Source organism: Engraulis encrasicolus, chromosome 21 (assembly GCF_034702125.1).
Source record: "Engraulis encrasicolus isolate BLACKSEA-1 chromosome 21, IST_EnEncr_1.0, whole genome shotgun sequence".
Classification (NCBI taxonomy): domain Eukaryota; kingdom Metazoa; phylum Chordata; class Actinopteri; order Clupeiformes; family Engraulidae; genus Engraulis; species Engraulis encrasicolus.
In genome coordinates this window covers 32,055,076-32,070,075 of record NC_085877.1, presented here as the reverse complement: position 1 = coordinate 32,070,075, position 15,000 = coordinate 32,055,076, and the positions used below count along the sequence as shown (strand labels likewise).

At 44.7% G+C, this 15,000-nt stretch overlaps 1 protein-coding gene across 1 annotated transcript in view; it reads right to left on the bottom strand.

Annotated features, from left to right (window-relative positions):
• LOC134437370 (serine/threonine-protein kinase DCLK2-like) overlaps positions 1–4,661 on the bottom strand; it is a 36,395-nt gene extending 31,734 nt beyond the window's left edge. The window contains exon 1 of the mRNA XM_063186862.1: positions 3,219–4,661. Within this exon, the coding sequence (XP_063042932.1) occupies positions 3,219–3,624 (406 nt within the window). The 5' untranslated portion in view covers positions 3,625–4,661. The remainder of the gene's footprint in view (positions 1–3,218) is intronic.
• Between the last annotated feature and the right edge of the window lie 10,339 nt (positions 4,662–15,000).

Below are 15,000 nucleotides of genomic sequence, written 5' to 3'. Positions count from 1 at the left end.
TAATGACACAAGTGGCACAAGTGACATGTACAGTTTTGGGCATTTTGCTCTAAGACTGTCTGTTCTGGGGACCTTCTAATCATCTCCAATACTGTTGTGATGTGGATTAATCACCACCACCTGTGACATAACGTGTCAGATCACATCACATCGGCCCTTCTCCAAACATCAAATGATGTCTATCAATGTGGCACGAAGCATTACATCAACACTAGTAATTAACCCTTTTTATTTAGCACCTCTATTATACTGTGCATATGTTGCTACCAAAGTGCTAATTACCAAGTCTTAATCTCTTAATCTGTTCACACATTTCCCTTGTTATACATGTTCTGTTGCCAGCATACCAGGTCATAATGTAATAAGAAAGGCTGTGTGCTCTGTTGTAGTGGTGTAGTAGCCTACTATGGTAGTAAAGGCTTTTCGACGATTATGACAACATTCCACTGGCTGAATGGTGTGGATTATGAGGCTAAGACTCTGGTCAGAACTGGTCAGGACATTAAAATGGGAAATTGACTGGGTATGCTATTTTTGCATTATATTTGTGAAAAAGTGGTAGGACAAGCTAGGTTCATCTCGAAAGTGATATAGACATATCCCCATCATTCACACCTCACATTACACCCATAACTCTCGGTAATGGCATAGCATAGTTGTTAAGGTGTAGTTGAGTTTTTCCCAGAAAACACTTACTCGGATCTTGGACAATCCCGATCTGCACCAAAATGCGACACCTTTTCATTCACTTAAGTTCTCACTGTGTGAACTTGGCTGTGACTGTCAACAGCCTACATCTATGTTGATTGTCTACAATGCCTTTTTTTCTCTTTTAGGGGCCATCAACCTGACTAGGGACGTTCTGGGGGTAATGACCTATAGTAGTTTGAAAGTTTGGGCGTGCGCTAGGGTTGTAAATAATAATTGATTTGTATCGATGCATCAATCCAACAGCCGACGATTCAATTAATTGATTTGTCCATAAGGGAATCGTTTAATTTGGATTAATCCATTTTTGTGATGACTGCACTCACTTTGTGAGACATTTTATTTTGCGCATGCAGTAATAATAAGTTAATACTGGTTAATAACGATGTTCCTCAAATAAAATACATAAAGACATTTCATCTTTTGTTAATTTATTAACTCTCCCTTACTACATGACCAGCACTAGCCTCCATTACTTTCTCAGCACATTCCAGCATGGACTATGGTAATTAGCAGATGCGGATAATAGCACCATACTGTCGAAACATAGCATGCCATAAGCAGATTTACATATATTATACGGTAGACTTAGCAAAGGAGAATATGTACTGTAGTCTACATGCAGTACAGTATGTAGACTATAGTAAGTGCAGGTCAAGGCAGGATTATGTTGCTACAAAGATGTGGTTTGTGCATGTGCTTGTGATCACTATGAGGTGTAAAGGAGAAGTATCTCTTACACCATCTATCTGGTGCAATAGAATAACTGATAGAATTGTGCATACAACATGGGCGCTGTACCTTGGGCATTCAAATAATTGTTTGTTTATAAAACAGATGAAATGTTCTGTCCAGGCCAAAAACATCACTGAAGTAATAGCTCCTATTTGCAGGCATGCATTTTAGGCCACAGTGCTTTCATCACACCATACCTGGGGGCACCAGCGCCATTTAAGTCAGAGAGAGAGAGAGGGAGAGAGAGAGAGAGAGAGAGAGAGAGAGAGAGAGAGAGAGAGAGAGAGAGAGAGAGAGAGAGTATGTAAGATGTGTTGAGATTAATAAGAGTACATCTACTTCTACTTGATACACTGCTATTGTATTCCCAGCACTTTTCGAAATGGAACAATGATACCTAATGGGGGTGAAACATCTTCAACACCTTTTGGGGTTCCTTCCATGCTATATCGTCATATTTTAAAACTCAGAAAAGACAAATATGTCTTCGCTGTACTGTACACAAGTATTGTCACTGAGCATCAGTGCAGGCTGCTTGCTGGTATCATTGAAGTAGTGGTAACTCATTGCAATGTATAGTTTCAGCCCAATTTTAGCAGCAAATTACTGTAGTGGTCGGAATCACCGTTTTCCAAGCACATTACCAAATTGACCAATAATACTGTAATAAACTCATGCCATAAGCAAGTCTAAACGCACTTCCTGACGAAATGTAATCATTGTACAGACAGTGTAGTCAGTGTGCACCAGTGCAGGATGTTGCCTGCTAGTGTCTCAGGACTGCGTAGGAGGCCAGTCCTGTCACCGACCCCGGGGAGTGCAGCTGGTAAGTGTCAGCGCTGTTCGCGGAGAGCTATGATTAGCTCAGCGAGAAAAGAAGTGTTTTATTTGGGGGGGCAAGGGAGGCGAGGGAGTCGGGGAGGAGAGTGAACAATCCAGTGAACTGAACTCCGGTCACGCAGGGACAGTGGCGGACAATGACAGTTGCAGACAAAACGGTATTAGCCTATGCACACGCACGGGGCACACACACACACACACACACACACACACACACACACACACACACACACACACACACACACACACACACACACACACACACACACACACACACGAACGGGACACTGTCTGAGGGACACATAGCCTACAGAGCCCAATACAGAATGGCGTGTTCTGCACATCATGCACGCATATCCAATCCACCCTACCTTCACACACGTACGCATGCACATGCTCTCTCTCTCTCTCTCTCTCTCTCTCTCTCTCTCTCTCTCTCTCTCTCTCTCTCTCTCTCTCTCTCTCTCTCTCTCTCTCTCTCTCTCTCTCTCTCTCTCTCTCTCTCTCTCTCTCTCTCTCCATTGTGGGATTCTAACACAGATGTAGCATTCACTGTGAAATACTAAAATTGAAACGTATGTCCCCTCAAACAGCACGTACAGTATAGCTTACTGTGCGGCCGGTAGAGCAGTAGTCTAGCCTATATTGCCCCCCATCCACGCCCACTTCCACATAGAACAATACACAGCCCCGTTCATCCGTAGCCCAGCGCCCAGCCCATACACCAGCCACATGGACAGTAATGGGGGACCTGCCGGTGTATAAATCAATCTCCTTCCCTGTCCTTGGTGCTGAAGCCACGTAGGCTATTACTTTACTGCCGGTGCGGGGGTGTGCGCCGGTGCTAGGTTGAACCCCCCATTGATTTTGCGGTCTCCTAACAGAAGGCTACCTGGCAGAGGCTTCATCATGTCGTACCGGCTATAATTTCTCACCTTCCAGGAGGTCGTCCAAGCTCGTCACTTTCTTGCCTCCGTCCAAGCTGTAAATTGTGCGGACCCCCTGCGGTAGATAGAGGTTGTCCGCCAGTGAGCGTGTCAGTTCGGCCAAGAGTGTATCGAAGGACCGGCACCGGTCCCCGGACACGGCGTACACCAGCCCCTTGAAGCAGCGGTCTCCATTCCGGTAGAAACGCACTTTCTTGGCCCGCTTCTCTGAGCTGAGGGTCTGGAGGGTGCGCGTGCGGTAGAAGCTACAATTGGCGCTATGCGCGGGGCTCGGAACCACGCTGCTGGCCCGCGAGCCGCACTCGGAACCTTTGTCGACCGCGCGAGAGGAGCGATGCGTCTTGTCTCGCTCGTCGAAGTGCTCCAGTTCTATGGTTCCTCGGCCCAGCGCCATGTCTAGTCTAGTCTCGCTCACAGGACACCGGTCAGGATTGCCCGGATCCTTTGGGGGTCGTCAGTGGTGGTCTGCGAGCATGAGCTTGTCTGGCAGAGAAGTGATCAAGAAGCTCACCGCACGAACACGAATGTGCACGCCACGTTAGCGCCCGTTATTCTCCTTCCTCGAGCGACGTTTTGGCGATAGCCAGCCAGCCGGGAGCATGATCTAAAACCAAACCCGATACAATAGAAGAGAGCCAACCACGCGCCACCTGTTCCGTCCGCTAGAGTGGGCTGGTCCACAAAGTAATACGTCACAGCCGACTCGCGCACAACAGACAGCACACACAACAACACACACACCCCTGAAATTAGGGAACTGCGATGGCTGCACACACACGCCCTCCGCAAAACAGCAAATCCGAGTGGATTATCTTCCAGGGTGATTGATGACAGTAGGCATCATCGTCAGTCAAAACAAGCCGTGTTCAACCCCCAGCCTCTTGGCAACACGAATACATCTCACGAGCTCTCGTTGTCACCCGGTGGAAGTGGCCTCTCGCGCTCCAGTCTCCCCCTGCCCGGCAACAACCTCGCATGCGCAGCAGACCCCAGCCCAGCAGCCGCCGCCAACCTCTGGTGATAGATAGGGGAAAGGACTCCGCAAAAGCGACGCCGAGTCAGCCTTCCTGCCAAAGTCTATCGTCCACCTAGCGACAAGGAGCCAGGGCATCTGTGTTGACGGAGGCTGCTCTGTGATTTGAACCAAACCGACAGCATGGCTGCAGCGGGGGAAGTGCGCGCCCTACGCCTCGAGCTAGTGGGCGCCACTATGTGCGTGTGGAGCGTGTGTGTGTGTGTGTGTGTGGTGTGCAGCAGCCAGACAGCAACACCGATTTTCCTCTGGGTCCTAATGCGCGTTTTCAGAACCATGATTTTACACAGACCTACTGTAGATAGGTAACATTACAGTCTGGTAACCGGAGGGCGATTCTAAAGCCCCCGCCCTTTTTTTGGTGAGATGGACCACTGCGGTAGATTGCTTTCTACTCATACCGGCTTCGGCTGCTCCTAGCCAGGCAGCCATGGCCACAATGCAGTGTAATAAATGCAAGACAGAACATGTCCAGCCAAGATGCAATTTTCATTGATTCAAATGTCGTCAATGCTAGCCATTTTGGTTATTCTCCAATCATATGCGTAACCACCATCTCTCTCTCTCTCTCTCTCTCTCTCTCTCTCTCTCTCTCTCTCTCTCTCTCTCTCTCTCTCTCTCTCTCTCTCTCTCTCTCTCTCTCTCTCTCTCTCTCTCTCTCTCTCTCTCTCTCTCTCTCTCTCTCTCTCTCTCTCTCTCTCTCTGCTGTGGATGATCAATGCATCGGTCTTGGCTGCAGGAAAAAAGACAGACCCGTTGTATTTCATAGACATTTTGGATTTAGTTGCATATTCCATGCACAGAACATCGAGGCATTATTTATCCACTATCACAAAAGCTTAAAAACATAGCATATGGACTCAGAATAAAAAAATAAAAAAGTTAAATAAAATAATAATAATAAAATAGTAAAAAAAGAGACCACTAAAGGAAAACAGACATGTTACATAGGCCTATGGTTATATGGTTGGTGAAGCACCAATGCCAGTACAGTGCCATTTCATATAGGCCAACACATTATGGCTGGATATACATAAATCCTCCATACCATAAATATAGTCAATAACACTTAAATACTATTGTGCAATGACCCCCCCCCCCTCTCTCGCTCTCACACACACACACACACACACACACACACACACACACACACACACACACACACACACACACACACACACACACACACACACACACACACACACACACACACACACAGATCATTGCAGAAGCTTACGTAGGCTATGTCATAGAGAGGGGATCGAGTTTTAATATTCTGCTGACCAAGCATCTATGGTCCCTGTGAAAATCAGATGCTTGTTCCATTATGTCATGGGGAATTGAAAATATATAGCCTATAAGCCTACTGAGGGTATGGCAGTAGGCTGCCGTAAATAACCCCTGCAAGAAAGCTTGAAAGCTATTAAACTGAGGTCCTTCTTAGCTGTAAGCAGATGAGAAGAGTAAATGGAATAAATGGAAGTATTGATGCTATTTATTAGGACTAGAGGTTAGGCCTACTTTGTATACAGCAGGCCTAGCCTACTGCAGAGCTCTTTTAAAGTGAAAGGGAAGGCCCAACTGGGAAACTCCCACTCTCATTGTCAGTTTGTGGCACAGCACTCAGCACACACATGTTCACTGCATACTGCACGCAACAGAATTGAATTTTTGCCTCACCCGTGCAAGGAGGCAGCCCCCAATGGCGCCCTGTGGCGGGATGGTAGGCTACCATGCTCAGGGTACCTCATGAAGGAGGATGGGGGAGACCACTGGTTAATTACTTCCCCCCACAGGTCTGATGACCTACCGCTTACCCATGTGCCCACATGACATTTTATCACTTCAGGTTCAAGTGTAAAGGGAAAGCTGTAAATAGTCTACATGTTCGTCATGTTAAAGTAACAATCGTTATCACACCAAAACAAGCATTAGGCCTACCGTGTATGATGAATGCTTGTAAAAAAAGCCATCATTTGGAGTCCCCATCCATTAAACAGCAGGTGGCGACACTGAACACCCTGCCCGTGAGCTCAGCCATCGACGAAGAAGACTGTCAACAAACCTAGGGGAAATCTCGGAATGTAAAAAAATTTTCACTGTCAAATTATCAAAATCTTAGTTAAAGATTAAGGGAAGACAACAGCGGACATTAGTGAAAGTTAACCATGTTTAGTGCCAGTCAACGAAATGTGGACAATGTGTACTCCCTCGTAAGTTTCTAACGTTTCTACTTGTTTGATATAGCAAGTAGCCTACGTAGCCCAATCCACTGCTCATTTTCTTCGAAAACACAGTAGTTGCATGAATGAATGAAACATAATGGGGCAGGCATTTTGAAAATCTGCCTACCTATCGCAGGAATGCTGGTAGCCTTTATTTATCTAAGACCTAATTAAAACTTGTAGCTGCTCCAAGATAGCCTGTGGGTGCTGCTGCTTATTAATGCTCCACGAGAACATTCTACAGTATGTGCAGCATTCTGATTAGACCAATGCATAGCTGGTTCCCTACTTCTGTTCTGCGACTGATGCCAATGTCAAACATAGACCAACGTGTGTTATTTTTTTAACCAAAGTCTGTATCAGCCACTGATTTGACCACGTATTTCAGACTGCGTAATTAGCGAGGACTAGTAACCATGGAAACCCCGCAGTGCATTCAGTGAACCCAAATAGTCGCCAGAGGGCGCTTGTGTATTTTGTTCAACATAGGCCTTATAACCTGTTTTCTGATGTCAAGCAGGTCTGTGTCTTTTCAGGCAAGTGTACTTCAAGCAGTATGATAAATGTAGTCCAGGATATGCCCTTTTTTTCCTCTATCTTGTCTGTGTGTGTGCGTGTTTAAGTCTGGTGTGTTGTAATATCTGGAGAGAGAAAAAGTGTAATAACTACAGAATACTGTGATATGTTTCTCTGTCCACAGTTGTTGGCAGTGTGCGTGCTACTGGCCTGGGGCTTTGTGATCTATGGCTGCAGGGAGGCTACTCTGGAGCGCCTCACTGCCGCATATGGAGGAGACTGAACCAAAATGGCATCCGTCTCTCCCTCAGTATCGACACATCTATGGCTGAGGCTACTGTGGACCGTCTGAATGTTGCTTACGCAGTAGACTGAAGCAAAATGGACACTCTCTCTCTCTCTCTCTCTCTCTCTCTCTCTGTCTCTCTCTCTCTCTCTCTCAGTATCGAGGTGTCTATGACTGTAGGGAGGCTACTGAGGAGCGTCTCAATGCTGGAGAGACTGAACCAAAGTGATTTCTGTCTCACTCTCTCTCAGGATCGAAACATCACCCAGCTACATACAAGCGCAAATTAGAAAAGACAATATGATGCAACATGTCAACATGACAAAGTGTCTCTGTCCACAAGGCAGTGCGATATGGACCACTGTTAGAGGAGTCTGATCCTGTTTTCAGGCCGACCAGGGCTGCGTTTCCCAAAAACTCTTATATAAGTAGTATGAGGTGGCCCCTAAGCAATAGTTCAGAAATAGGTCTCACATCATCACTAAAAGTTTATAAATACACTATTTTACTTCACACATGGACTTTGCACAAGAACTGTATTTGCATGTGCCAGAACAAATATTGTAAAGGGTGTATGAAATATTTGTATGTATAAACTTTTAGTGATGTGGTATATTGCCCAGGCGGCTCCTCATATTTAAGTACTACTCTGGCTTAAGTACTACTTAAGAGTTTTGGGGAAATGCAGCCCAGAACGGTGCTTGTGCCTGTTACGTTCAGAACTTAAGTGGTTACTTGTGAACCTCCCTCCTGTGTTCATACCGGGCTCTTAACCTCTGGGTCATTTCACGTGAAATCAGACACTTTGGGACCCGACCGACCCGGATTTCAATCATACTTGGTGTGCCTTTTCAGTAGCAAGGTAGCACCCCAGAACTGCATTGGTTTGAATCTGACACTAATATTAAGGGAGAAACAGACAAGGAAAGGTTCACATGTGAGGGTAGGACAGTATACATTCAGCCTTGAATATATCAGTCAGTGTTAGTCACAAAAATATGCCTGTGGTGTTGTTTGAAAGCTCTTTTCTGGCTCTACATATTACACAATCACCTTGGAATACAACTACTCTCAGAATATGAATTATGATAAATTGAAAAATTAAAAATTGAATATCTAAAAAACTTATATTTTAAAATGGCCAGTTCCTTGTCCAAACGTAGCCGGCAATGTCATGAGCAGCACCTAAAATGCTGGTGTTCGGTTTGTTATTCATTTCAGAGAGAATTTGACTCACAAATATGGCGTCATACAGACCACTTACTAATAATATGGTAATACCATAGTAGCATCACATGACAAAACAAAAACAAAACAAAAATGGTCAGTGTCCATGGTCCCAGGTTTCAGAAACAAAGGCAGATGTCCATTTATACACACCAAATGATGATATGTGAATGTTTGAACATTCCTTCTCTGTGTGCCTGTGCCATCTTCCCTTTACCGTACTTTAAAGAGATAATCAATGGCTACACTCTCATTTTGTACTCTACCAGTGCATTTGAAGCAGCAGCAGCTGTGTCTTTTGTAGATAATGTATAAGTACGTCCCGTTGCAGTTACAGGTTCCACTACCAGAAGCACATCCTGATGATCCATGACAAGTCTATCTAGTCTGAAGGGAAAAGTGAAGGATGGAGATGGCCCATGAGGATGCAGGAAGTTCAGTTTCACCTCTCCAGTGCTCGGCATACATTCCTCAGCACATGCTAGCCACCAGTTGCCATCATATACAGCTACAACATACCCTTTGATGCTTGAAAATGTAACACATTCCTTTACTGAGCTCACTCTTTCAACTCTGCCTTCTCTGAATGCTGAAAATGGCCTAACTTCCACTGTGTCCATTGACAATGGGCAGAAGCTGTGTAGTTTTTGAGTACCTGGAATAGTTCTTGCAGATTCAAACCTTTTCAACAGGTTCTCAGCTTCATGCTGTTACATCTCTGTTGTGGCAAACTGGCAATGGATGTTCTTGACATTATCCTTGACAAATTCAAACAGTTGGTATGGCGTTACAATTTAATTGTCAATAGGACGTTGCAGACTTGCTCGTGCAGCAAGCCATTTAACTGTCCCTCCAACGCCATCACATGGACCTTTGCCATGTGATGTGGCAAAAAAATGGCACTCTGCAGGTATGTGAAAATCTGCCTCGTGGTGGCACAAATTTGTTGTGTTTTTAAGGTTCTTATATTGTGCAGCACAGCCATCAGAAAAAATATAGGATTTTCTTTGGACGTTCTGTCATTGATGAAGTGTCACTGAGGAACTGAATTAGGAGCTTCTGAAACAGATGTACAGCAATTGTATCATGAATGTTGCAGTCTGAAATAACAACAAAACAGATTTTTTTCCCCAGTTTCAACTGATCTTGGTAGTAGCATACAAATGGATGGATTGTGGCCTGCACTGGTTGTTCCAGTGAAATGATTGAATAGCATCTTGAATTATAAAAACTATAGTTTTAAAAAAACGTTCCTGGTTCAAGGGAGTCAGTCAAGGATAATGTCAAGAACATCTATTGCCAGTTTGCCACAACAGAGATGTACCATCATGAAGCTGAGAACCTGTTGAAAAGGTTTGAATCTGCAAGAACTATTCCAGGTACTCCACTGTGGAAGCTAAGCCATTTTCAGCATTCAGAGAAGGCAGAGTTGAAAGAGTGAGCTCAGTAAAGGAATGTGTTACATTTTCAAGCATCAAAGGGTATGTTGTAGCTGTATATGATGGCAACTGGTGGCTAGCATGTGCTGAGGAATGTATGCTGAGCACTGGAGAGGTGAAACTGAACTTCCTGCATCCTCATGGGCCATCTCCATCCTTCACTTTTCCCTTCAGACCAGATAGACTTGTCATGGATCATCAGGATGTGCTTCTGGTAGTGGAACCTGTAACTGCAACGGGACATACTTATACATTATCTACAAAAGACACAGCTGTTGCTTCAAATGCACTGGTGGTAGAGTACAAAATGAGAGTGTAGCCATTGATTATCTCTTTAAAGTACGGTAAAGGGAAGATGGCACAGGTACACAGAGAAGGAATGTTCAAACATTCACATATCATCATTTGGTGTGTATAAATGGACATCTGCCTTAGTTTCTGAAACCTGGGACCATGGACACTGATCATTTTTTGTTTTGTTTTTGTTTTGTCATGTGATGCTACTATGGTATTACCATATTATTAGTAAGTGGTCTGTATGACGCCATATTTGTGAGTCAAATTCTCTCTGAAATGAATAACAAACCGAACACCAGCATTTTAGGTGCTGCTCATGACATTGCTGGCTACGTTTGGACAAGGAACTGGCCATTTTAAAATATAAGTTTTTTAGATATTCAATTTTTAATTTTTCAATTTATCATAATTCATATTCTGAGAGTAGTTGTATTCCAAGGTGATTGTGTAATATGTAGAGCCAGAAAAGAGCTTTCAAACAACACCACAGGCATCTTGTTGTGACTAACACTGACTGATATATTCAAGGCTGAATGTATAGTGTCCTACCCTCACATGTAAACCTTTCCTAGTCTGTTTCTCCCTTAATATTAGTGTCAGATTCAAACCAATGCAGTTCTGGGGTGCTACCTTGCTACTGAAAAGGCACACCAAGTATGATCGAAATCCGGGTCGGTCGGGTCCCAAAGTGTCTGATTTCACGTGAAATGACCCCTCTCCGTATCTTATTTGTTACCTGGATGACGCTGCTGACGTCCACTTTGTCGGCACGGTTTGCAGAGAAGAGGTGCAGGAGCAGGCACCGGCACGATTCTCTGTTGACCTGGATGCGCCTCGTGTGAAAATGGCAGCTGTCTTTTCAAGGATGAGGCATCACTGTGACACACAAGCGCGAAAGACAATATGACATGGACACTGTGAGTTGTGAGGTTAACTGAAGCAGTGTGTGTGTGTGTGTGTGTGTGTGTGTGTGTGTGTGTGTGTGTGTGTGTGTGTGTGTGTGTGTGTGTGTGTGTGTGTGTGTGTGTGTGTGTGTCTCTGTGTCTGTGTGTGTGTATATGTGTGTGTGTTTGTAGTACCTGCTCCTCTTAACCACTATCAAAGTGAAAAAGGGACGAGGACCAAATATATTTTTAGAGATGTTTCTCTATTTCCATGCATTAAATGTGTGTTGATTTTTTTAAAGTAAATAAATAATAATAAAAAAACACTGTCTTCTAACCAACAATCACTCTTTCTTTTTGTCTGTGCAATGTCTGTGAAATGTGTTAGATAGAGTGATGAAGGGAGGGGTGGTGGAGGGAGGAGTAACTGTAATCAGCAAATAGAGGGATAAAGTCTAGCTTTTGGATGGCTTTGAGTCTTGTTTTTCAGAGGGCTCACAGAGGCTCTTTCTGTGATCCAGCAGTGCAGTGATGCCACATCTGTTGCGTCTGTCTGTATAAAACCTGTCTGGGGTTTTTTATTCGTTCGCTACTTCAGTGCTCTTGGTTAGTCAGACATTCGTGATCATCACTGTCACTCGCCTGCTGCTTACTGCATGTCCCTTTCTGATGCTCGTCTTTTTGGGCGTTGATAAGAACCAGATTGAGCAATAGGTTTTTTTTTTTTCAAATTCAAATTCAATTCAAATTAAAAACAGTCTGGGCAGTTGACAGACTGATAAATGGGTCCTCGTTACATTGAATTTATATAAGGGGAAGTGGGGGGCTTTCAGATGACTTTGTCTTGGGCCCAGTCAAAGCTGTCAGTGGCCCTGGGACCGTCAAGACAAGTGTTGGCTAAGAATATTGCAGGGGAAAAGATGGTATTGCAACCCTTAAGACTATAAGAGTGTAAAAAATAAAGTGAACAGGACAATAAATACATCAACGTCATCTTAAGTCTCTAAGACTCTCAATATCCTCTATGAACAGGTAGTAAGAGGATGAGGTAGGTCACATGGTGACACTTTTTACATTAGTAATGGTGGGGTGGCCTCCGCGCCAATGACTTATCCTGAGCGTATCGCTCGTTGCGTAATTCCAAGACCAGTATAATGAAAAGGAAGAAAGGAGTCGCACACTGGAGCTGAATGCAGAATCAAAAACGGTATTAAACGAAGCAGAAAAAAGTAAACAAAACCGACAGACAGGGGACAAACGTTTCGGGTCTAGCCCATCATCAGTGTTCCCAGACCCGAAAAGTTTGTCCCCTGTCTGTCGGTTTTATTTACTTTTTTCGGCTTTGTTTAATACAGTTTTCGATTCTGCATTCAGCTCCAGTGTGCGTCTCCTTTCTTCCTTTTCATGACACTTTTTACATTGAAATGATGTGAATGCATTGCTAATGGGAGCATCTCTGTTTTGAGGTGACGCACACATAGGCTACACAATCACAAAATGCACTCACAGCTTTCTATCATCAGAGGTTTTTATTCATGAATCACTGGAATAATTAAAGATATGAACATTTAATGGGTATGTCACTTCAGTAGGCCTATACATCACTAAATATGATCATAATATTAACAAAGAAATGACTAAAATCATCCATGTTACCCAACAATGGGCGTTTTTTTTATGGTTTTATTCTTTGTGCATTTGTCATGTCCCTGCACACTAATGCACTTGCACGGATATGTAAGGGATACGTATCTCTAAAACCTCTTAGACCTCTCGCATCCACCTGACCCCCCACCCCCACCCATTTTATACACACACACACACACACACACACACACACACACACACACACACACACACACACACACACACACACACACACACACACACACACACACACACACACACACACACACACACACACACACACGTCTGCAATGCTAATGGTATGCGTGGCTGAAGTGTTGAGCCCTTTTCATGTGTCTGCTGTATGCAACACACACACACACACACACACACACACACACACACACACACACACACACACACACACACACACACACACACACACACACACACACACACACACACACACACACACACACACAATGTGTGTAGAGGACACTAATGAAATGAGTGACTGGCCCTCCTTGTGTTGTGTTGTGTTGTGCTGTGTTGTGTTGCTCACGCATCTCTTTTACAGACGGGCCGCTCTCATGGATCTAAAGCAAGCATCTGATTATGTATGATTAATTAATAAGGACAGGCCACACACACACACACACACACACACACACACACACACACACACACACACACACACACACACACACACACACACACACACACACACACACACACAGGGAGGGGGTTACAAACAGATCAGTTGAAAGAAGGGGGCCCAGATCAGAATTGGGTCTTCATTACGTTTCATGTATTGGTTGGAGGGCCCTTTTAGATGACTTTGCCATGGGCTCAGCAAAAGCTGTTTGCGGGCCTGCACACACACACACACACACACACACACACACACACACACACACACACACACACACACACACACACACACACACACACACACACACACACACACACACACACACACACACACACTCTTGCCCATGAAGATGAAACGTGTGTTCTGCTGAATAGGTCCTTTTTCATCACTATTGTAAGAGAATTCATGGAGTGCACCCTCATGACACACACACAGACACACACACATGCACACACACACACACACACACACACACACGACCACTGTGTATAGTGCACAGCCACACACACACACAGGTGAGCCGACATGGGGGGACAAAGGGGTCACTTGTCCCGGGCCCAGGGAGAGAGGGGGGGCAGAATTGGATCCTCATTACATTGTATCACAGATATTTTCTTACAGGGAGATAGACCACCTTAGCAACCATCTCTGATTGTATGTACTGGGTTTGGGGCCCTTTCAGATGTCTTTGCCCCGGGTCCAGCCAAAGCTGTCAGCGGCCCTTCACCCACACACACACACACACACACACACACACACACACACACACACACACACACACACACACACACACGGCTGCTACACACAGTGCACACGTGAGCTCTGCATAGTTCCAGCAGGCGTCCAGTAGTCTACCAGCTGGACTGGTCAGCTCCTATTCTGTACAGTGTTCCCATGGCGTCATCCTCTCTCTGTGTGTCTTCCCCGGCCTGGAAACCCATCAAACATGCTCTCCTTTTCTCCTTCTCTCTTTTTCTCTCTCTCTTTCCTTTCCTCTCTTCATTCTCCTCCACCCTGCCAACCCCCTCACCCTCTATTTCTCCACTTCGTCATTCTCCTCTTCTCTCAACTCAGCCCTTTCACCCTCAATTCATCTCTCTCCTCCATTCCTGCCAGCCCTTGCACCCTTCACCCATCCCTATCTCACATCAACCCCCCCTCCCCCTCACACACACACACACAATTTTCCACCACCCTGCCAAAACCAAAAACCAAAGCCTTTTTTTTTGCAGGTGCCTTAGGCTTAAATGGGTTAATTGCCATTTTGGTTGTAATTACTTCATGAAAATGCTATTTAATAATGAGATTTTAGCTTTTAGAGGGTTTTGGATCTCTTCACATGAACACCTGTAGATGAGAAAGAGTCGTGCTCTCTCTCTCTCTCTCTCTCTCTCTCTCTCTCTCTCTCTCTCTCTCTCTCTCTGTCTTTCTCTGTCTCTCTCTGCATTTCAAATAGCTTCCACACAACAAAGGTTAATGTTGACAACTGTTTATTCACGTGTCACAACTTCGAAAAAAGACAATAAGAGGAACCTACTTAATCAGTAAGTAACAGTCAATCAAAGTAAAGCAGTCATAACACAAA